The 23,172-nt window shown below is 49.9% G+C and overlaps 1 protein-coding gene across 3 annotated transcripts in view; it reads right to left on the reverse strand.

Annotated features, from left to right (window-relative positions):
- The window catches only part of dnah2 (dynein, axonemal, heavy chain 2), a 118,591-nt gene that overhangs the window by 25,493 nt on the left and 69,926 nt on the right, over window positions 1–23,172 (reverse strand). For all 3 annotated transcript variants that reach the window (XM_031899560.1, XM_031899559.1, XM_031899561.1), the window contains 26 exons: window positions 22,966–23,093; window positions 22,571–22,723; window positions 22,362–22,487; window positions 22,047–22,265; window positions 21,670–21,787; window positions 19,419–19,555; window positions 19,153–19,290; window positions 17,334–17,492; window positions 14,898–15,050; window positions 14,096–14,187; window positions 12,900–13,098; window positions 12,591–12,815; window positions 11,378–11,482; window positions 10,950–11,138; window positions 10,774–10,859; window positions 10,402–10,532; window positions 9,675–9,824; window positions 9,420–9,587; window positions 8,757–8,917; window positions 7,170–7,309; window positions 6,925–7,057; window positions 6,503–6,642; window positions 2,366–2,576; window positions 2,142–2,258; window positions 1,900–2,041; window positions 1,450–1,619 (listed from right to left, as the gene is read on the reverse strand). In XM_031899560.1, coding sequence (XP_031755420.1) covers window positions 1,450–1,619; window positions 1,900–2,041; window positions 2,142–2,258; window positions 2,366–2,576; window positions 6,503–6,642; window positions 6,925–7,057; window positions 7,170–7,309; window positions 8,757–8,917; window positions 9,420–9,587; window positions 9,675–9,824; window positions 10,402–10,532; window positions 10,774–10,859; window positions 10,950–11,138; window positions 11,378–11,482; window positions 12,591–12,815; window positions 12,900–13,098; window positions 14,096–14,187; window positions 14,898–15,050; window positions 17,334–17,492; window positions 19,153–19,290; window positions 19,419–19,555; window positions 21,670–21,787; window positions 22,047–22,265; window positions 22,362–22,487; window positions 22,571–22,723; window positions 22,966–23,093 — 3,890 coding nt within the window. The remainder of the gene's footprint in view (window positions 1–1,449; window positions 1,620–1,899; window positions 2,042–2,141; window positions 2,259–2,365; window positions 2,577–6,502; window positions 6,643–6,924; window positions 7,058–7,169; window positions 7,310–8,756; window positions 8,918–9,419; window positions 9,588–9,674; window positions 9,825–10,401; window positions 10,533–10,773; window positions 10,860–10,949; window positions 11,139–11,377; window positions 11,483–12,590; window positions 12,816–12,899; window positions 13,099–14,095; window positions 14,188–14,897; window positions 15,051–17,333; window positions 17,493–19,152; window positions 19,291–19,418; window positions 19,556–21,669; window positions 21,788–22,046; window positions 22,266–22,361; window positions 22,488–22,570; window positions 22,724–22,965; window positions 23,094–23,172) is intronic.

Here is a 23,172-nt window from a genome sequence, read left to right on the forward strand (position 1 = left end):
TACACAGTCATGTGATTCTCACCTCCATGGCCCGCACCCACCTACACAGTCATGTGATTCCCACCTCCATGGCCCGCACCCACCTACACAGCCATGTGATTCCCACCTCCATGGCCCGCACCCACCTACACAGCCATGTGATTCCCACCTCCATGGCCCGCACCCACCTACACAGCCATGTGATTCCACCTCCATGGCCCGCACCCACCTACACAGCCATGTGATTCCCACCTCCATGGCCCGCACCCACCTACACAGTCATGTTATTCTCACCTCCATGGCCCGCACCCACATACACAGTCATGTGATTCTCACCTCCATGGCCCGCACCCACATACACAGCCATGTGATTCCCACCTCCATGGCCCGCACCCACCTACACAGTCACATGATTCTCACCTCCATGGCCCGCACCCACCTACACAGTCATGTGATTCTCACCTCCATGGCCCGCACCCACCTACACAGTCATGTGATTCTCACCTCCATGGCCCGCACCCACCTACACAGTCATGTGATTCTCACCTCCATGGCCAGCACCCACCTACACAGCCATGTGATTCCCACCTCCATGGCCCGCACCCACCTACACAGTCATGTGATTCTCACCTCCATGGCCCGCACCCACCTACACAGTCATGTGATTCTCACCTCCATGGCCCACACCCACCTACACAGTCATGTGATTCTCACCTCCATGGCCCACACCCACCTACACAGTCATGTGATTCTCACCTCCATGGCCCACACCCACCTACACAGCCATGTGATTCTCACTTCCATGGCCCGCACCCACCTACACAGTCATGTGATTCTCACCTCCATGGCCCGCACCCACCTACACAGCCATGTGATTCTCACCTCCATGGCCCGCACCCACCTACACAGCCATGTGATTCTCACCTCCATGGCCCGCACCCACATACACAGTCATGTGATTCTCACCTCCATGGCCCGCACCCACCTACACAGCCATGTGATTCTCACCTCCATGGCCCGCACCCACCTACACAGCCATGTGATTCTCACCTCCATGGCCCGCACCCACCTACACAGCCATGTGATTCTCACCTCCATGGCCAGCACCCACCTACACAGCCATGTGATTCTCACCTCCATGGCCCGCACCCACCTACACAGTCACGTGATTCTCACCTTTATGGCCTGAACCCACCTACACAGCGATGTGATTCTCACCTCCATGGCCCGCACCCACCTACACAGTCATGTGATTCTCACCTCCATGGCCCGCACCCACCTACACAGTCATGTGATTCTCACCTCCATGGCCCGCACCCACCTACACAGTCATGTGATTCTCACCTCCATGGCCCGCACCCACCTACACAGTCATGTGATTCTCACCTCCATGGCCCGCACCCACCTACACAGTCATGTGATTCTCACCTCCATGGCCCGCACCCACCTACACAGTCATGTGATTCTCACCTCCATGGCCCGCACCCACATACAAAGAGAGCGGGCGGCCAGAGACACCTTTCCGATGATGTCCGGCTGGAAGTCGGGCAAGATGCAGTACTGTCCGATCTTTTTGAGGACTCGGTCGGAGATGTTGTCCTTGTCGAAGTGAATGAGCTGCTTAATAAAGTTGGACTCCCCTGGGGTGGTGGGAGGAGGACAAACAAGATGGATGAGGAAGGACTAAGCACATATAATATTTAATATAGTGTAAGCCAACATCACCGGTGATGTTGCCCATAGCAACCAATCAGCAATTAGATTTGAACACTCAAGTTAGAAAACAGAAGCAAAGATCTGATTGGTTGCCAAGAGCAGCTATAATTAATATGCCCCTAAGAGTGAAACCTGCCCCTTCCCAATAACTCACATACATGTAACAGGGGTACATAAACACACTTTATACAGCCGTGCACTCACCCAACTGTCTCTTGGCTTCGGCCCAGGTGGGCTCATTGCCTCTCAGGATCATGACTGCCTGCATGACTGTCTCGACCAATGCCGGGGGGCGCCCGTACGACTTGATCTCCGTCATGTCCTTCTTGTTCAGCGACTCCAGTGCCTGCCACGGATCATGTACAACAAACACTTATGGTTGTTTCCCTCAGACAGGGGGTCAGATAAGCACAATGGGGGTATAATAAGGGGAAAGAGGCTCTCACCCTCATGGCCTCCTCCAAGGCAGGCAGCGCCTCCTCCAGGTCCTTCTGTGCATTCTCAGCAAGAGCCTTGCACTTTATCTCTTCTGCCGCGATCTTCTCACTGTGAGCAGCCACCGTCTGAGGGACACGGGATCATTCATTGTTACTGAGGCCCTATACCTACTGAGTGATGTCACATGGTATAGCCCAATCAGTGAGGGCCAGCCATGGCGCAACCAACGCACCTTTTGCTGCTCGTCTGCCTCGCGCCGCTGCTGGACAATGATGACCAGGTACTCCTCGCACTGCTTCTGGAACTCGGCCACCTTACTCCGGGCCACGGCCAGCTGCTCCGACATCTTCTCCACTTTCTCCCGGGTCTCGTCGATCTTAAAGAGCCCATTGCGCAGCTTTGTGGCCTTGTCCCCCAGTTCCTTGCGCTTCTCGGCCAGAAGACTGTGGGGAAAAAAGCCCCCTACGGTTAACTGGTACTAGTTATACCTACTGTACTGCCTAAAGGAAACCCATATATTGGATATACAGTTAGTATATGGGGTATATTTAGCATGCTGTGTAAAAAGTGGAGTAAAACATCAGTGGTGATGTTACTCATAGCAGCCAATCAGATGTTTTGCTTTGGTTTTCCAACTGTTGAAATCTAGTTTCTGATTGGTTGCCCTGGGCAACATCACCGTAATGCTTTAATCCACTTTTTACACAGCATGATAAATATACCCCTAAGCGTCCCATTCAGCCTCTATTTATCTCACCTCTTGTATCTAGATACCCCCTCCAGGTAACTGGTACTAGTTATACCCAGTGTCCCATTCAGCCTGTATATACGTATTTATCTCACCTCTTGTATCTAGATACCCCCTCCAGGTAACTGGTACTAGTTATACCCAGTGTCCCATTCAGTCTGTATATACGTATATATCTCACCTCTTGTATCTAGATACCCCCTCCAGGTAACTGGTACTAGTTATACCCAGTGTCCCATTCAGCCTGTATATACGTATATATCTCACCTCTTGTATCTAGATACCCCCTCCAGGTAACTGGTACTAGTTATACCCAGTGTCCCATTCAGTCTGTATATACGTATATATCTCACCTCTTGTATCTAGATACCCCCTCCAGGTAACTGGTACTAGTTATACCCAGTGTCCCATTCAGCCTGTATATACGTATATATCTCACCTCTTGTATCTAGATACCCCCTCCAGGTAACTGGTACTAGTTATACCCAGTGTCCCATTCAGTCTGTATATACGTATATATCTCACCTCTTGTATCTAGATACCCCCTCCAGGTAACTGGTACTAGTTATACCCAGTGTCCCATTCAGCCTGTATATACGTATATATCTCACCTCTTGTATCTAGATACCCCCTCCAGGTAACTGGTACTAGTTATACCCAGTGTCCCATTCAGTCTGTATATACGTATATATCTCACCTCTTGTATCTAGATACCCCCTCCAGGTAACTGGTACTAGTTATACCCAGTGTCCCATTCAGCCTGTATATACGTATTTATCTCACCTCTTGTATCTAGATACCCCCTCCAGGTAACTGGTACTAGTTATACCCAGTGTCCCATTCAGTCTGTATATACGTATTTATCTCACCTCTTGTATCTAGATACCCCCTCCAGGTAATTGGTACTAGTTATACCCAGTGTCCCATTCAGCCTGTATATACGTATTTATCTCACCTCTTGTATCTAGATACCCCCTCCAGGTAACTGGTACTAGTTATACCCAGTGTCCCATTCAGTCTGTATATACGTATATATCTCACCTCTTGTATCTAGATACCCCCTCCAGGTAACTGGTACTAGTTATACCCAGTGTCCCATTCAGCCTGTATATACGTATATATCTCACCTCTTGTATCTAGATACCCCCTCCAGGTAACTGGTACTAGTTATACCCAGTGTCCCATTCAGCCTGTATATACGTATATATCTCACCTCTTGTATCTAGATACCCCCTCCAGGTAACTGGTACTAGTTATACCCAGTGTCCCATTCAGTCTGTATATACGTATATATCTCACCTCTTGTATCTAGATACCCCCTCCAGGTAACTGGTACTAGTTATACCCAGTGTCCCATTCAGCCTGTATATACGTATATATCTCACCTCTTGTATCTAGATACCACCTCCAGGTAACTGGTACTAGTTATACCCAGTGTCCCATTCAGTCTGTATATACGTATATATCTCACCTCTTGTATCTAGATACCCCCTCCAGGTAACTGGTACTAGTTATACCCAGTGTCCCATTCAGTCTGTATATACGTATTTATCTCACCTCTTGTATCTAGATACCCCCTCCAGGTAACTGGTACTAGTTATACCCAGTGTCCCATTCAGCCTGTATATACGTATATATCTCACCTCTTGTATCTAGATACCCCCTCCAGGTAACTGGTACTAGTTATACCCAGTGTCCCATTCAGCCTGTATATACGTATTTATCTCACCTCTTGTATCTAGATACCCCCTCCAGGTAACTGGTACTAGTTATACCCAGTGTCCCATTCAGCCTGTATATACGTATTTATCTCACCTCTTGTATCTAGATACCCCCTCCAGGTAACTGGTACTAGTTATACCCAGTGTCCCATTCAGTCTGTATATACGTATATATCTCACCTCTTGTATCTAGATACCCCCTCCAGGTAACTGGTACTAGTTATACCCAGTGTCCCATTCAGCCTGTATATACGTATATATCTCACCTCTTGTATCTAGATACCACCTCCAGGTAACTGGTACTAGTTATACCCAGTGTCCCATTCAGTCTGTATATACGTATATATCTCACCTCTTGTATCTAGATACCCCCTCCAGGTAACTGGTACTAGTTATACCCAGTGTCCCATTCAGTCTGTATATACGTATTTATCTCACCTCTTGTATCTAGATACCCCCTCCAGGTAACTGGTACTAGTTATACCCAGTGTCCCATTCAGCCTGTATATACGTATATATCTCACCTCTTGTATCTAGATACCCCCTCCAGGTAACTGGTACTAGTTATACCCAGTGTCCCATTCAGCCTGTATATACGTATTTATCTCACCTCTTGTATCTAGATACCCCCTCCAGGTAACTGGTACTAGTTATACCCAGTGTCCCATTCAGCCTGTATATACGTATTTATCTCACCTCTTGTATCTAGATACCCCCTCCAGGTAACTGGTACTAGTTATACCCAGTGTCCCATTCAGTCTGTATATACGTATATATCTCACCTCTTGTATCTAGATACCCCCTCCAGGTAACTGGTACTAGTTATACCCAGTGTCCCATTCAGCCTGTATATACGTATATATCTCACCTCTTGTATCTAGATACCACCTCCAGGTAACTGGTACTAGTTATACCCAGTGTCCCATTCAGTCTGTATATACGTATATATCTCACCTCTTGTATCTAGATACCCCCTCCAGGTAACTGGTACTAGTTATACCCAGTGTCCCATTCAGTCTGTATATACGTATTTATCTCACCTCTTGTATCTAGATACCCCCTCCAGGTAACTGGTACTAGTTATACCCAGTGTCCCATTCAGCCTGTATATACGTATATATCTCACCTCTTGTATCTAGATACCCCCTCCAGGTAACTGGTACTAGTTATACCCAGTGTCCCATTCAGCCTGTATATACGTATTTATCTCACCTCTTGTATCTAGATACCCCCTCCAGGTAACTGGTACTAGTTATACCCAGTGTCCCATTCAGCCTGTATATACGTATTTATCTCACCTCTTGTATCTAGATACCCCCTCCAGGTAACTGGTACTAGTTATACCCAGTGTCCCATTCAGCCTGTATATACGTATATATCTCACCTCTTGTATCTAGATACCCCCTCCAGGTAACTGGTACTAGTTATACCCAGTGTCCCATTCAGCCTGTATATACGTATATATCTCACCTCTTGTATCTAGATACCCCCTCCAGGTAATTGGTACTAGTTATACCCAGTGTCCCATTCAGCCTGTATATACGTATTTATCTCACCTCTTGTATCTAGATACCCCCTCCAGGTAACTGGTACTAGTTATACCCAGTGTCCCATTCAGCCTGTATATACGTATATATCTCACCTCTTGTATCTAGATACCCCCTCCAGGTAACTGGTACTAGTTATACCCAGTGTCCCATTCAGCCTGTATATACGTATATATCTCATCTCTTGTATCTAGATACCACCTCCAGGTAACTGGTACTAGTTATACCCAGTGTCCCATTCAGTCTGTATATATGTATATATCTCACCTCTTGTATCTAGATACCCCCTCCAGGTAACTGGTACTAGTTATACCCAGTGTCCCATTCAGCCTGTATATACGTATATATCTCACCTCTTGTATCTAGATACCACCTCCAGGTAACTGGTGGGAGTGATGTAGTTGTGCCTCCTTAGTTCCAACTTCATCCTGTGAGAGAATTCAGCCACGGAGCGATGCATCGTCACAAAGATCCGGGCCACTTTCCCTTGGATCTGGATGGGAAGAGGGTAAAAGCCGGACCTGTTAGCACTGATTTACTGTCCCAAGTGCATTGAGCAAACCGCAAAAGCACCCACAATTCACCATGTTTTTAGCCCCAGTTGTAACTGCAGGAGTATGGACAATTAGCCCAAGGAAACAGAGCAGCCAAACGGCTCCATCTACTGGAAGAACATGGAAATGCAGCAGATGTTACTGCACACAAATACAACGAATGAAGTTAGAAAATTCCAATGCATATCTTTATACACAGGTTTGGTCTCTTCTGTTCTTACCCCATCTATGGCGCCCAGCTGGACTCCTTCCAGATATCTTTCTGCCACCTCCAACAGCGCCTCCTGTGGCCACTCAGAAAACCAGTCTATGGTTGTGCAATTGACAAGCGCCGGATACTGACGGATTCGGTTCCTGAGAATAACGGCAAGAGATCAGTTTGCCCCGCCCCCAGCAGGATTACACAGACAGAAGGAGGAGCGACATTAGTCCCTGAGGGACCAATGATGTGTGGAATGAGACTCACCTGAAGGGGTCGCCGACAGGACTCATACACAGGACTATGTGCAAGTTGTTGCGCACTCGTTCTATCAGGAAGTTGAATAGACTCTCCGGTGTGTCTGGAATGTTCTGCTCCCGAGCTTTTTCCGACAGGGCACTCTTAATCTGCAGGCAGGGAGCAGCAAGGGTTAAGATGGCCAAGACTTCTGCCACTCTCGGCTCAGTTAGCAGTTTACTGGCCCATGTATGGTGTCTCAGTGATGGTCTCCCCCACCGACATCGGGCTGGTCTCCAGTCCGACCTGCCGGCCCAACCCCTGGATGTCCAAACCACAATGCGATTGGCTAGCTCAACCCCTGGGTGTCCAAATGACCCAAAGATACCCAAAGAGACCCCATGGTCTGCAGAGAGTAGTTTTCACAGGCAGGCATCTAATTCTATGCAAGTAGCAGCAGGCAAATAGACATGCAAAGCTCTGCACAGAGAAGCACAAAGACATAGATGTGTAATGCTCTGCAGGGAGTTGCACACAGATATGTAATGCTCTGCAGGGAGTCACACACAGATATGTAATGCTCTGCAGGGAGCAGCACACAGATATGTAATGCTCTACAGGGAGTTGCAAACGGATATGTAATGCTCTGCAGGGAGTCACACACAGATATGTAATGCTCTGCAGGGAGTCACACACAGATATGTAATGCTCTGCAGGGAGCAGCACACAGATATGTAATGCTCTGCAGGGAGCAGCACACAGATATGTAATGCTCTGCAGGGAGTCACACACAGATATGTAATGCTCTGCAGGGAGGAGCACACAGATATGTAATGCTCTGCAGGGAGTTGCAAACAGATATGTAATGCTCTGCAGGGAGTCACACACAGATATGTAATGCTCTGCAGGGAGCAGCACACAGATATGTAATGCTCTGCAGGGAGCAGCACACAGATATGTAATGCTCTGCAGGGAGCAGCACACAGATATGTAATGCTCTGCAGGGAGCAGCACACAGATATGTAATGCTCTGCAGGGAGTCACACACAGATATGTAATGCTCTGCAGGGAGCAGCACACAGATATGTAATGCTCTGCAGGGAGCAGCACACAGATATGTAAAGCTCTGCAGGGAGCAGCACACAGATATGTAATGCTCTGCAGGGAGTCACACACAGATATGTAATGCTCTGCAGGGAGCAGCACACAGATATGTAATGCTCTGCAGGGAGTCACACACAGATATGTAATGCTCTGCAGGGAGCAGCACACAGATATGTAATGCTCTGCAGGGAGTCACACAAAGATATGTAATGCTCTGCAGGGAGCAGCACACAGATATGTAATGCTCTGCAGGGAGCAGCACACAGATATGTAATGCTCTGCAGGGAGTCACACACAGATATGTAATGCTCTGCAGGGAGTCACACACAGATATGTAATGCTCTGTAAGAACAGCACACAGATGAAAGAAATGCTCTGCAGGGAGTCACACACAGATATGTAATGCTCTGCAGGAAGTCACACACAGATATGTAATGCTCTGCAGGGAGCAGCACACAGATGAAAGAAATGCTCTGCAGGGAGCAGCACACAGATGAAAGAAATGCTCTGCACCTCCTCAAATTCATCCGCCTTGTAGAGATTAGGGACCTCTCCGGAGCTCAGAATGTTATTGACATCCTCAAGGAAAGACTCGTCGGTGATCTGAGTGTCCGTTAGGAGAAAGACAGAAGGGCGATCGTCCACCCCAGCCAGCCGGTACAGTCTCTTAATGTCTGTCAACGGAAGGGACGGAAACTTGAGGGGTGCAGGTAGGAAGCCGGGGGGGGGGGGGTAATCCTAAATAGGAAACTGCCATTTTAATTACTAAGCCCCGCCCCCTGGGATCATAGGAGTCACAGTGCACACAAACAAGCCAAGGCACACATACATGCAGAGTTCTGCCTTTTGCTCCCACACTACTTCCTGTTACAGTTAGAGCTGCATCACTTCCTGTCAGCTGATCTCTGAGGGGGCACACAGCCCATCACAAAATGGCGGCTCAAGGGAAAGGATGTAAAAGGGCAATATTTACTGATATATATATTCCAGTTTGGGGAGATTCTTTAATAGGCCACGTAACATAATATAAACTATCTGTTGGTTACGTATTCATTCTGGGGGGTAGTTTCCCTTTCATGCAGATACCCCAATACCCTGCCCCCTAATATGCTTATTGCATGTTGCCTGCTAGTATCACAATCCCAGGGCCCCTTGGTGCCCTCGCCCCCCGCTTACCTTCCCGGAACTCCTGCTTGCGGTATCCCCTTGTCACCTCTAACTGGAACACTTTGTAGTCACAAATATAGGATGCCAGTCGTGCCAGGCTCTGTCTGCCGCTGCCTCCGATGCCAACCAGCAACATGTTCCCTCGCGGTTGGCCAATTACTCGGACAATCCGGGTTACTAAAAGTCATTGGACGGAAATATGAGTGGTGACGCCAGGCCCCTTACCCCAACAGTATCCCATGATCCTCTGTGCTTCGGACTCACCGTGCTGGATGGCATCTGTGAACAGTACTAGGCTCTTGGCCCCCGCTCCGGGCCGCTGGCTCTGTTCCTGCAACTGTCGGTTCATGAAGGTTTTTAGTGCCTGGAAGTCCGTTATATCCTCGTAGACAGGAGGTTCCCGAAGGAAGTCCCCTAAAGGGGCAGACAGAAATGATGAGAGGATAATGGAAAAAAGCTCTTGTGCAAAGTACCCCAAACCAACGTGTTAGGGGGTCCCAGGTTAAAGATACCAGGTTGTTCCACTTCAATAGAGAGTAATATTCCGAGACAATTTGCAATTGGTCTTCATCTTTTATTATTTGTAGTTTGTTGGTTATTTAACTTTTTGTTCAGCAGCTCTCCAGTTTGGAATTTTTAGCAGTTACCTGGTTGCTAGGGTCCAAATGACCTTAGCAACCAGGGAGTGGTTTGAATGAGAAACTAGTATATGAATAGGGGAGGGGCTGAATAGGAAAAATAAGGAATAAAAAGTAACAATAACAATAAAACTGGAGCCTCAGAGAGCAATAGTATTTTGGCTGCCGGGGTCAGTGACCCCCCATTTGAAAGCTGCAAAGAGAAGGAGAAGGCAAATAATTCAAAAACGATCAAAAATAAATCATGAAGACCAATTGAAAAGTTGCTCAGAATTGGGCATTCTATAACATACTAAAAGTTAACTTTAATTTTGTCCCTGAGCAGTGGAACAAGGTGGCGGCCGAGTACCTACCAAACACCGGGGGCTGTTTGCTGGGACACAGATTGTGGTAGGTCAGGTTGAAAAGAGACCCCAACTTCTCGCTCAGAATTGCCACAAAGGCGTCGGCGTCGGACGAGTCCACAAGGCGGTCGGAGAAGACTCTGCGGTGGAAGACAAGAACGTGGCTATAGATTCAAATCTAACATTGCTGATAGGGAGGGAAACTATGGGGGCAGAACTGCTTGGAGTGGGGCTCAACAGGGCATTTGGTTACCATAGAGATGGACAGTCTGTAAATCAGAGACCCTCAAGTCACGTGACCTTAAGGCTGAAGGCACATGGGGGGGGAGCTTCTTTGTGGTCTGTTTATTGCTACGGGGGTTGACCCCTTTGTATTGTTACCTGAAGCATTCATGCACCCAAAGTCTGGTGATGCTCTGCTTCGTGTCGTGAAGATCCCGTTGGGCGCGCAGCATGCCCTGAAACACCTTGGGCGGAAGGAAAGGAACATTTTATAAGGAAGTGCTTGTTGGGCGCTATGGGGCGACTTCAACCCTATTCCCCTTCCCATTTCATACCTTAGAAATGTCCCTCAGGTTGAACAAGTAGTGGATCTTGGCTGGGGTAGGAAGGAATCTCTGAGTGATGGCATTATACAGCTCCACGGTGGCTTGGGTGATCAGATCCCCGACGGGTTTCACTTCCTCGTCAAAATCCTGCAGCTTCTGGCTCATCATGGTGCCAAAAATACGGCGGATCTGCGACTCCTGGGGTGCAAGATATCAGTTGGTTGCCCTATGGGCTGGAACTAACAACCTGACCAGTTACCTGCCAAGCCTGTAACACATGTGGCCTGAGCAAAATCTTCCATGGTGAAGGCAACAGGTAAGAAGTCTAAGCAACCACAGGCCATCTTGCAGTTTATTAGGAGCCCATTTAGGCTAATGAAGCCCCAACACTGTATGAATGGTAGAAATACGTTGTACAACTTTGTTGGGTTACTCACCGAAGGGAAGGTCATGTTAATTAGGTTGAACCTGCTCTGCAGTCGAGAAGAGATAGCAGTTCGGCCCCCACCAGGAGGTCCCATTGCTGCCATGATGAACATGTCCTACCGGCGGGGAGAAAAGAGAGAAGGCAATGAAGGTCTTGTTATAGTGAAGACTGATGGAGAAACATTTTGAAAGATATAGGGATCTGGACTTGGGGAGAGATCTAGATCTGGAAAGAAGGATATAGAGATCAGGATTTAGCTCGAAAGCCATAGTGATCTTGGATTACCAAGACAGAGATGCAGATTTAGTAAGTAAATTATAGATTTCTAGATAAGGTAACAAAGCTATGAAGGAATAGATTTTGTGAGAAAGCTAAGGGCATCTAGATATTGTGAGATAGCTAAGGGCATCTAGATATTGTGAGATAGCTAAGGGCATCTAGATAGTGGGAGAAAGCTTAGGACATCTAGATATTGGGAGAAAGCTTAGGACATCTAGATATTGGGAGAAAGCTAAGGGCATCTAGATATTGGGAGATAGCTAAGGGCATCTAGATATTGGGAGATAGCTAAGGGCATCTAGATATAGTAAGAAATCTATGGAGCTCTAGATGTGGTGTGGCCTTTCTGTGGGTTTTGAAAACCCCCAAAAGTGAGAATTTGGAAGGTTCTGAGAAATCAGTTGGGTATCTCTGAAGGATGATTCAGTTGACATGAAATTGTGTGACCAATCATGCATTTGAACCTTGTAGGGTTTTTTTCTAGAGTCTAGATGCTCTGAATGGGGTATGTCTCTGAGGGTTTTCATTCACCCAGGTCATGATATTCTGAGGGTTCTTATTCACCCAGGCCATGATATTCTGAGGGTTCTTATTCACCCAGGCCATGATATTCTGAGGGTTCTTATTCACCCAGGTCATGATATAAAGTATCTAGTAGTGATAAGTCTAGAGTGGTCTAGAGTGGCTTCTTCAGTTGCTCTGAATACCTTCCAACCATCCAACAAAAATCCTCATTTCCCAAGTCCCATTTGGGGGACCTGGAGGTTTAACAGTATAAACAAGAGTAACAGGGGTGGAAGATAAGTTACAAGGAAAATGGACAGAGCAAAGGGAAGATTGGCTGGTAGTAGAGTAGAACTAAGAGAAAAGAGGCTCAATAGGGAGGTCAGGAGATCAGTTCATGGAGACTGGAGTTAAGGAGTGAAGGAGAGATGGTGACTGACCTTGATATATTTGATGCTCTGGTTCTGCCGATCATACCAAAAGCCATAGTCAATCCAAAGCCGGAGTAATTCAAGAGGGGGCTGAGAGCCGAAGGTATCTTTGGCTGGCATGTTGAGGTCATCCAAAAAGGTAATGAGGCGCTTCCCACCGCTAGGAACATACACTCCCTTTGTTCTTTTCTCCACGCGACTCTCAATTATATCTTGAACATTGTTTGTTGTTGTCTAGAATGTGAGAAGAGGACACATTGCTACATAGAACAGGCATGACCCACGCTCACCCATGAAATGACAGATGCCTAAGTTTACCTGTGCAGACATGTTGACTGTCAGAACGGCCCACTTGCTAGAATCAAGGGACTGAAGCACGCTCTGAGCAATGGAGGTCTTTCCTGTGCCCACTGGACCCACAAGAAGAACTGGGCTTTGGTGTGATACCAGAGCGTTGACAATGAATTGGTACCTCACAGTGTCCACAGTTGGCACCACAATCTTATAGAATGGGGCGCTAAGAACAATAATAATGCAATTTAGCAATACTTTCCACCAAGGGGTGGGGGCTACATAATGACAATGACATGACAAGATGGCAGCTGTTGGTGCAAGCAGTAGGGACACAGGAAAAGCAAGAACAGAGGGGACATCATCTTCCTGGGTCTCACAGTGTCAGAGATAGCTTGACTAAGTGCAGGGGGCTACTGTTAGAGTAAGCCAAAGAGCAAAAGGGTCCACAAGAGAGCAGAAGTGTCCATAAGGGAGCAGAAGAGTTCACTAGAGAGTAGAAGAGTTCACAAGAGAGCAGAAGGGTTCATAAGAGAGCAGAAGGGTTCATAAGAGCAGAAGTGTTTACAAAGGAAGAAAAAGGGTCCACAAGAGAGCAGAAGTGTCCATAAGGGAGCAGAAGAGTTCACTAGAGAGTAGAAGAGTTCACAAGAGAGCAGAAGGGTTCATAAGAGAGCAGAAGGGTTCATAAGAGCAGAAGTGTTTACAAAGGAAGAAAAAGGGTCCACAAGAGAGCAAAATAGTTCACAAGAGAGCAAATGTGTTCCTTAGAGAACAGAAGAATTCACAACGGATCAGAAGAGTTCACAAGGGAGAAGAAGAGCTCACAAGGGAGCAGAAAGGTCCACAAGAGAGAAAAATAGTTAACAAGGGAACAGAAGAGCTCACAAGAAAGCAGAGGAGTTCACAAGAGAGCAGAAGGGTTCACATGAGAGAAAAATAGCTCACAAGGGAATAGAATAGTTCACAAGAGAGCAGAAGAGTTCACAAGAGAGCAGAAGAGTTCACAAGAGAGCAGAAGAGTTTACAAGGGAATAAAAAAGTTCACAAGAGAGCAGACGCACTTCCAGGAGAGTAAAAAAAAGTTCACAAAAGAGCAGATTAGTTTACCAAAGAGCAGAAGAGTTCAAGAGAGTAGATGGGTCCAAGAGAGGGAAAAGGTTGGGGCCCAAGGCTGCTGAGTATTTGGGCACAAGTCCCACAGTCCTGTAACTGGCACTCACTTAGTGGGGATTCTCCAGCCCTTCGGTAATTTGTCCTCGAAGGAAACCCAGTTCTTGGTTTTAGGATCCACATAATATTCATACACGGTGTCCTGAAACGAGAGAAACGAGAGACTGTTCCACAGGAAACAAGAATACACAGTTATTCCTTTCATTTGGGGATGCACACAATACAGTGTTTTAGGATTCGGTTTGGCCAGGAGCATGGATTTGTCCGAGTCCGAGTCCCGCCAAAAAAGGCCGAATCCCAAAGCGAATCCTGGTTTCATTACATTTCATTAGCATTCTAAATCTGTAGTGCAGTCAAATTCAAGTCCCCCAGCAAACAGTGTGACTGAGTAGTGAGACCCCGTTGCACTTCCCCTAGCTCACGAGCTGCCATTACAACATAATATATTATTGCACCGCACTGGTGGTAAAAATTGTGTGTTTGCCTCAGAAAGACTACTATGGTTTATACCGGTGTAGCCACGAGGGCAAGCATTCAAGCTGGAATAAAAGGCACAGGTTCTATAGCAGATAACAGATATGCTCTGTAGAATATAATGGTGTTTTATCTGTTATCTGCTATGTAACCTGTGCTACATAGAAACTTTGTTAATATAAACTATAGTAGTCTGTCTGAGGCAAACACACAAGTGCAGGGCAACAATACTGTTGTTGTTACTGTTACTGTTGCTTTAAAATAACTTGATTTTAATTGCACTACAGACTTAGAATGCTAATAGGCCCTGTAGGGGCCTTGGCGTGGCACCCTGAAAGTTATAATTATGGCCTACAACATAAAACTCTCCCTATTAACCTTGCTTGGGAAGCTTCCCTCCATTTCTCTCAAGTAGTTATCGATCTTCCTCCTCCCTTCCTCATCCACAGAGGCGCAGACCGACCAGACCAGGCAGAACAGGAACCAGAGCTCAGCCATTCGCAGGTAGCTTTCAGGGTCAGATGGATTGACCTGCCCCGGAGAGAAACACAGAGGGGTGAGTGGCCAAGGGACAACCAAGGAGGTGGGAGAGCCAGGGGCAGCCGGAGAGGGGGGTAAAGCATGAGGGAGGGGGGGACAGCATGAGGGATGGGGGGACAGCCGGAGAGGGGGGTACAGCATGAGGGAGGGGGGGACAGCCAGAGAGGGGAGGTACAGCATGAGGGATGGGGGGACAGCCAGAGAGGGGGGTACAGCATGAGGGATGGGGGGACAGCCAGAGAGGGGGTACAGCATGAGGGATGGGGGGACAAGCCAGAGAGGGGGACAGCCGGAGAGGGGGGTACAGAATGAGGGAGGGGGGGACAGCCGGAGAGGGGGACAGCCGGAGAGGGGGGTACAGAATGAGGGATGGGGGGACAGCCAGAGCGGGGGGGTACAGCATGAGGGATGGGGGGACAGCCAGAGAGGGGGTACAGTATGAGGGATGGGGGGACAGTCAGAGAGGGGGTACAGTATGAGGGATGGGGGGACAGCCAGAGAGGGGGGTACAGAATGAGGGATGGGGGGACAGCCAGAGAGGGGGTACAGTATGAGGGATGGGGGGACAGCCAGAGAGGAGGGTACAGAATGAGGGATGGGGGGACAGCCAGAGAGGGGGGTACAGAATGAGGGATGGAGGGACAGCCAGAGAGGGGGGGACAGAATGAGGGATGGGGGGACAGCCAGAGAGGGGGTACAGTATGAGGGATGGGGGGACAGCCAGAGAGGAGGGTACAGAATGAGGGATGGGGGGACAGCCAGAGAGGAGGGTACAGAATGAGGGATGGGGGGACAGCATGAGGGAGGGGGGACAGCCAGGGAGGGGGGTACAGAATGAGGGATGGGGGGACAGCCGGAGAGGGGGGTACAGAATGAGGGATGGGGGGACAGCCAGAGAGGGGGGTACAGAATGAGGGATGGGGGGACAGCCAGAGAGGGGGTACAGTATGAGGGATGGGGGGACAGCCAGAGAGGGGGGTACAGAATGAGGGATTGGGGGACAGCATGAGGGAGGGGGGTACAGAATGAGGGATGGGGGGACAGCCAGGGAGGGGGGTACAGAATGAGGGATGGGGGGACAGCCGGAGAGGGGGGTACAGAATGAGGGATGGGGGGACAGCCGGAGAGGGGGGTACAGAATGAGGGATGGGGGGACAGCATGAGGGAGGGGGGACAGCCAGGGAGGGGGGTACAGAATGAGGGATGGGGGGACAGCCGGAGAGGGGGGTACAGAATGAGGGATGGGGGGACGGCCAGAGAGGGGGGGGTACAGAATGAGGGATGGGGGGACAGCCGGAGAGGGGGATACAGAATGAGGGATGGGGGGACAGCCGGAGAGGGGGGTACAGAATGAGGGATGGGGGGACAGCCAGAGAGGGGGGTACAGAATGAGGGATGGGGGGACAGCCGGAGAGGGGGGTACAGAATGAGGGATGGGGGGACAGCCGGAGAGGGGGGTACAGAATGAGGGATGGGGGAACAGCCGGAGAGGGGGGTACAGAATGAGGGATGGGGGGACAGCCAGAGAGGGGGGTACAGAATGAGGGATGGAGGGACAGCCAGAGAGGGGGGGACAGAATGAGGGATGGGGGGACAGCCAGAGAGGGGGGTACAGAATGAGGGATGGGGGGACAGCTAGAGAGGGGGGTACAGAATGAGGGATGGGGGGACAGCATGAGGGAGGGGGGACAGCCAGAGAGGGGGGTACAGAATGAGGGATGGGGGGACAGCCGGAGAGGGGGGTACAGAATGAGGGATGGGGGGACAGCCAGAGAGGGGGGTACAGAATGAGGGATGGGGGGACAGCCAGAGAGGGGGGTACAGCATGAGGGAGGGGGGACAGCCAGAGAGGGGGGTACAGTATGAGGGATGGGGGGACAGCCAGAGAGGGGGGTACAGAATGAGGGATGGGGGGACAGCCAGAGAGGGGGGTACAGCATGAGGGAGGGGGGACAGCCAGAGAGGGGGGTACAGAATGAGGGATGGGGGGACAGCCAGAGAGGGGGGTACAGCATGAGGGAGGGGGGACAGCCAGAGAGGGGGGTACAGCATGAGGGAGGGGGGACAGCCAGAGAGGGGGTACAGAATGAGGGATGGGGGGACAGCCAGAGAGGGGGGTACAGTATGAGGGATGGGGGGACAGCCAGAGAGGGGGGTACAGAATGAGGGATGGGGGGACAGCCAGAGAGGGGGGTACAGCATGAGGGAGGGGGGACAGCCAGAGAGGGGGTACAGAATGAGGGGACAGAACATAGAGGGATCAGGCAGCCTCACCCCATTTTCCAGCGTTGCCAGGGAATCGTACAGCCAGCACAGGGATATGACCCCACAGGTCTCTTCCTGAGGCACTAACTCCTTGCATTTTGATCTCCTGAATTCCACAATCTTCTCCACATATTTGTCAAACATGCGCTGCAGGGTCTCCGCTTCAGCCTGACAGGGGCAGGGGCATATAGTTACTAAACCAACCCTCCTGCTGCCAAGTGCTGAGCAGCCCTACAGCCATTGTACCCTCCTGCTGCCAAGTGCTGAGCAGCCCTACAGCCATTGTGCCCTCCTGCTGCCAAGTGCTGAGCAGCCCTACAGCCATTGTGCCCTCCTGCTGCCAAGTGCTGAGCAGCCCTACAGCCATTGTGCCCTCCTGCTGCCAAGTGCTGAGCAGCCCTACAGCCATTGTGCCCTCCTGCTGCCAAGTGCTGAGCAGCCCTACAGCCATTGTACCCTCCTGCTGCCAAGTGCTGAGCAGCCCTACAGCCATTGTCCTTTGCCCTCCTGCTTGCAGACTAGAGACCATCTTCTTCTACCTGAACCCCCCTACCAGAACCAGGCCTTTCTGTATGTATGTATGTATGTATATCTTTATTTATAAAGCGCTACTTATGTACGCAGCGCTGTTTCTGTCCCATATACTTGCTTATCTATACAATAGGCCCATATACAGTCCCATATACTTGCTTATCCCAGGCAGAACCAGGCCTCTCTGTCCCATATACTTGCTTATCCCAGGCAGAACCAGGCCTTTCTGTCCCATATACTTGCTTATCCCAGGCAGAACCAGGCCTTTCTGTCCCATATACTTGCTTATCCCAAGCAGAACCAGGCCTTTCTGTCCCATATACTTGCTTATCCCAGGCAGAACCAGGCCTTTCTGTCCCATATACTTGCTTATCCCAAGCAGAACCAGGCCTTTCTGTCCCATATACTTGCTTATCCCAGGCAGAACCAGGCCTTTCTGTCCCATATACTTGCTTATCCCAAGCAGAACCAGGCCTTTCTGTCCCATATACTTGCTTATCCCAGGCAGAACCAGGCCTCTCTGTCCCATATACTTGCTTATCTATACAACAGCACCATATACTTGCTTATCCCAGGCAGAACCAGGCCTTTCTGTCCCATATACTTGCTTATCCCAAGCAGAACCAGGCCTTTCTGTCCCATATACTTGCTTATCCCAGGCAGAACCAGGCCTTTCTGTCCCATATACTTGCTTATCCCAAGCAGAACCAGGCCTTTCTGTCCCATATACTTGCTTATCCCAGGCAGAACCAGGCCTCTCTGTCCCATATACTTGCTTATCTATACAACAGCACCATATACTTGCTTATCCCAGGCAGAACCAGGCCTTTCTGTCCCATATACTTGCTTATCCCAGGCAGAACCAGGCCTCTCTGTCCCATATACTTGCTTATCCCAGGCAGAACCAGGCCTTTCTGTCCCATATACTTGCTTATCCCAAGCAGAACCAGGCCTCTCTGTCCCATATACTTGCTTATCCCAGGCAGAACCAGGCCTTTCTGTCCCATATACTTGCTTATCCCAGGCAGAACCAGGCCTTTCTGTCCCATATACTTGCTTATCCCAGGCAGAACCAGGCCTTTCTGTCCCATATACTTGCTTATCCCAGGCAGAACCAGGCCTTTCTGTCCCATATACTTGCTTATCCCAGGCAGAACCAGGCCTTTCTGTCCCATATACTTGCTTATCTATACAACAGCACCATATACTTGCTTATCCCAGGCAGAACCAGGCCTTTCTGTGAAATAATATTTGTGTTTACAGGAATGTTTTGTTTCAGACCTCAGTGCTACCTCACCTTTGGATGCTTTTCTAGCCACGACTGGACATATGGCCTCCACCCCAGACTGGTATGATCTGTGTAGACCATCCCGCAACGGGATACAGTGGCTGGAGAGGCAACTGCGAGGTCTGACACTTCAAACAGAAGGGAGACCTGTGGGTAGAAAAGATGAGCTGAACATGCTACAGAGAGGTGTGTGCTGCCCAGAGGAGAAATCAGCCCAAAGCAGAGGAATGAGAGACAGAGTACATAGAGAATGCATGGAGGTCTGGCAGTTATACCTGCTCGGGCATTGCTATCCTCTCTCCGTTGATAAGGGTCAGTACTTTGTTATCGTCCATTACAGAGTTCATGCTCTCAATCCACAAAGTGTCCACCGGCCCATCAAACAAAATCCACTTTTCCTCAGGCCGGTCATCTGTCAGAAGGAACATTCTATTAGGCTATAAACACACACGTTATATTATATAATAGCTGTATACCCTTCCATGTATATAAAGGGGATAGAATAGCCCACCATCACTCTCTATATATAGTGGGGACAGATAGCAGACACAACCATCACTCTCTGTATATACAGGGGATAGATAGCCGGGCCTTCCCTCTCTCTGTATATACAGGGGATAGATATCAGCCTCCCCTCTCTCTGTATATACAGGGGATAGATAGCCGGGCCTCCCCTCTCTCTGTATATACAGGGGATAGATAGCCGTGCCTCCCCTCTCTCTGTATATACGGGGGATAGATAGCCGGGCCTTCCCTCTCTCTGTATATACAGGGGATAGATAGCCGGGCCTCCCCTCTCTCTGTATATACAGGGGATAGATAGCCGGGCCTCCCCTCTCTCTGTATATACGGGGGATAGATAGCCGGGCCTCCCCTCTCTCTGTATATACAGGGGATAGATAGCCGGGCCTCCCCTCTCTCTGTATATACAGGGGATAGATAGCCGGGCCTCCCCTCTCTCTGTATATACAGGGGATAGATAGCCGGGCCTCCCCTCTCTCTGTATATACAGGGGATAGATAGCCGGGCCTCCCCTCTCTCTGTATATACAGGGGATAGATAGCCGGGCCTTCCCTCTCTCTGTATATACAGGGGATAGATAGCCGGGCCTCCCCTCTCTCTGTATATACAGGGGATAGATAGCCGGGCCTCCCCTCTCTCTGTATATACAGGGGATAGATAGCCGGGCCTCCCCTCTCTCTGTATATACAGGGGATAGATAGCCGGGCCTCCCCTCTCTCTGTATATACAGGGGATAGATAGCCGGGCCTCCCCTCTCTCTGTATATACAGGGGATAGATAGCCGGGCCTCCCCTCTCTCTGTATATACCGGGGATAGATAGCTGGGCCTCCCCTCTCTCTGTATATACAGGGGATAGATAGCCGGGCCTCCCCTCTCTCTGTATATACAGGGGATAGATAGCCGGGCCTCCCCTCTCTCTGTATATACAGGGGATAGATAGCCGGGCCTCCCCTCTCTCTGTATATACAGGGGATAGATAGCCGGGCCTCCCCTCTCTCTGTATATACAGGGGATAGATAGCCGGGCCTCCCCTCTCTCTGTATATACAGGGGATAGATAGCCGGGCCTCCCCTCTCTCTGTATATACAGGGGATAGATAGCCGGGCCTCCCCTCTCTCTGTATATACAGGGGATAGATAGCCGGGCCTCCCCTCTCTCTGTATATACAGGGGATAGATAGCCGGGCCTCCCCTCTCTCTGTATATACAGGGGATAGATAGCCGGGCCTCCCCTCTCTCTGTATATACAGGGGATAGATAGCCGGGCCTCCCCTCTCTCTGTATATACCGGGGATAGATAGCTGGGCCTCCCCTCTCTCTGTATATACAGGGGATAGATAGCCGGGCCTCCCCTCTCTCTGTATATACAGGGGATAGATAGCCGGGCCTCCCCTCTCTCTGTATATACAGGGGATAGATATCGGCCTCCCCTCTCTCTGTATATACAGGGGATAGATAGCCGGGCCTTCCCTCTCTCTGTATATAAAGGGGATAGATAGCCGGGCCTCCCCTCTCTCTGTATATACAGGGGATAGATAGCCGGGCCTCCCCTCTCTCTGTATATACAGGGGATAGATAGCCGGGCCTTCCCTCTCTCTGTATATACAGGGGATAGATAGCCGGGCCTCCCCTCTCTCTGTATATACAGGGGATAGATAGCCGGGCCTCCCCTCTCTCTGTATATACGGGGGATAGATAGCCGGGCCTCCCCTCTCTCTGTATATACAGGGGATAGATAGCCGGGCCTCCCCTCTCTCTGTATATACAGGGGATAGATAGCCGGGCCTCCCCTCTCTCTGTATATACAGGGGATAGATAGCCGGGCCTCCCCTCTCTCTGTATATACAGGGGATAGATAGCCGGGCCCCCCCTCTCTCTGTATATACAGGGGATAGATAGCCGGGCCTCCCCTCTCTCTGTATATACAGGGGATAGATAGCCGGGCCTCCCCTCTCTCACAATCACTCTCTGTATATACAGGGAATACCTTGCTGTTACACATACCTGCACAGGCTGTTCGCATGAGACTGGAGAGGATCCCATCAGTCCATTCATTGGTTGTTAGATCATATTCACCGTACAGTTCTCCCAATGACAAAGCTTTGGGATTGAGGGGAAAATCCTAGCGCAATAAGAAATAAGAAGCAATGACAAATCATATGTAAGGCCCCCAATCACATTGCTGTATAATGTCCCTAATAATCAAAAATAAAGAGTAATTTATAGCAAGATCATGTGGTCATGTCTAATGGGCATTTCCTGCACTCCCTATTGGTCCTTGTGCTGGGAAGAGCCATGATTATAACTGGCAGTTGCATCGGCTTTACTCTTGACTTGGTATAGTTGGTATAACGGGATTCCCATGCCTCCCTGCTACTTACCCGCACTTGGTTGTAGTTGGCATCGCCAGCCTTGTTGAGGGCTGACAGAGCTCCTTGCAGGCAGCGCCAGATGGTGGTTTTGCCGCTGCAGGTCCTACCCACGAGCATGGTGGAGTGCCGGGAAGTCTTGGTCTCGTACAGTTGGATGACTTTGCTGACAGTGAAGGGGGTGACTTGCAGGCCGGACAGCTTCAGTTCCTGCTCAATCTGCTCTCGTAGCTGACAAAGACACAAAGCATTACCCCTATCCCTGATTGGCCCGTGCATTACCCCCTGTGTATCCTATGTGCAACGGCCAATCCCGAAGGCACACACCTTGCCATAGTCAACGGTTGGTGTTTCAATGCCAGGGAACAGATCCTGCATGATCCCGCTGAACAGAGGCAAGTCCACGGAGGTCAGCTTGGCCACGTTCATATCCTTCATGGCCATGATCAAGACCTGGGCCAATGGAAACAAGTGGGTTAGTTCTGGTGAAGAGTCGGTACTTTCCTCCTAAAGAGGCACTTTACTTGTATAGTTACCTCCTCGTCTGACAGGTTGGGCTGCAGCCTCCTCTTCCTTCCAGAGTAGCGAAGAAGGGACGTCAGGGCCCTCAGACCAAAGTCATAGTGATCCTGCTTGGACAACTGCTGCACAGCCAGGGAGTACAGGGTATACACCTTCTTAGCCAACACCTGCAACACAGGATATCACATGACCCCTGAGCCACTGTCTGATTCGCTCCCTAAAACTGCAAGAATCTCTCTGGGGTCGGACTGGGCCAGTGGGCCACTGCCATCACTCCCCTGCTGGCCTCCCTCCTCCAATTGCATCGGAGTATAAGGTAAACACGCGGGGAGGGCTGGCAATGAATGAACGGACAGCGGGGGCCCCTGAGGGGGTGTGGGGGGCCCTGGTGGAGTCCCCCAGAAGTTACCTTGCAGTTGTTAAACCCCTCGCCAAAAAGGATGATCTCAGCTATGAGGGTGGAGTCCGGCACCACCATGGAGATGGGACGGAACATGGACTTGAGGTTGTCGGGCAGTTCTGTGCGTCCCGCGTACCCTGGCAACATGAAGGCAAGAGAAACTCAATGAGGTGCAAGATAAATGCATTTGCCCCAAGTTTACCTTTTTACCCCTTG

The sequence above is a fragment of the Xenopus tropicalis genome, chromosome 3 (genome assembly GCF_000004195.4).
Source record: "Xenopus tropicalis strain Nigerian chromosome 3, UCB_Xtro_10.0, whole genome shotgun sequence".
NCBI classification, from domain to species: Eukaryota; Metazoa; Chordata; class Amphibia; order Anura; family Pipidae; genus Xenopus; species Xenopus tropicalis.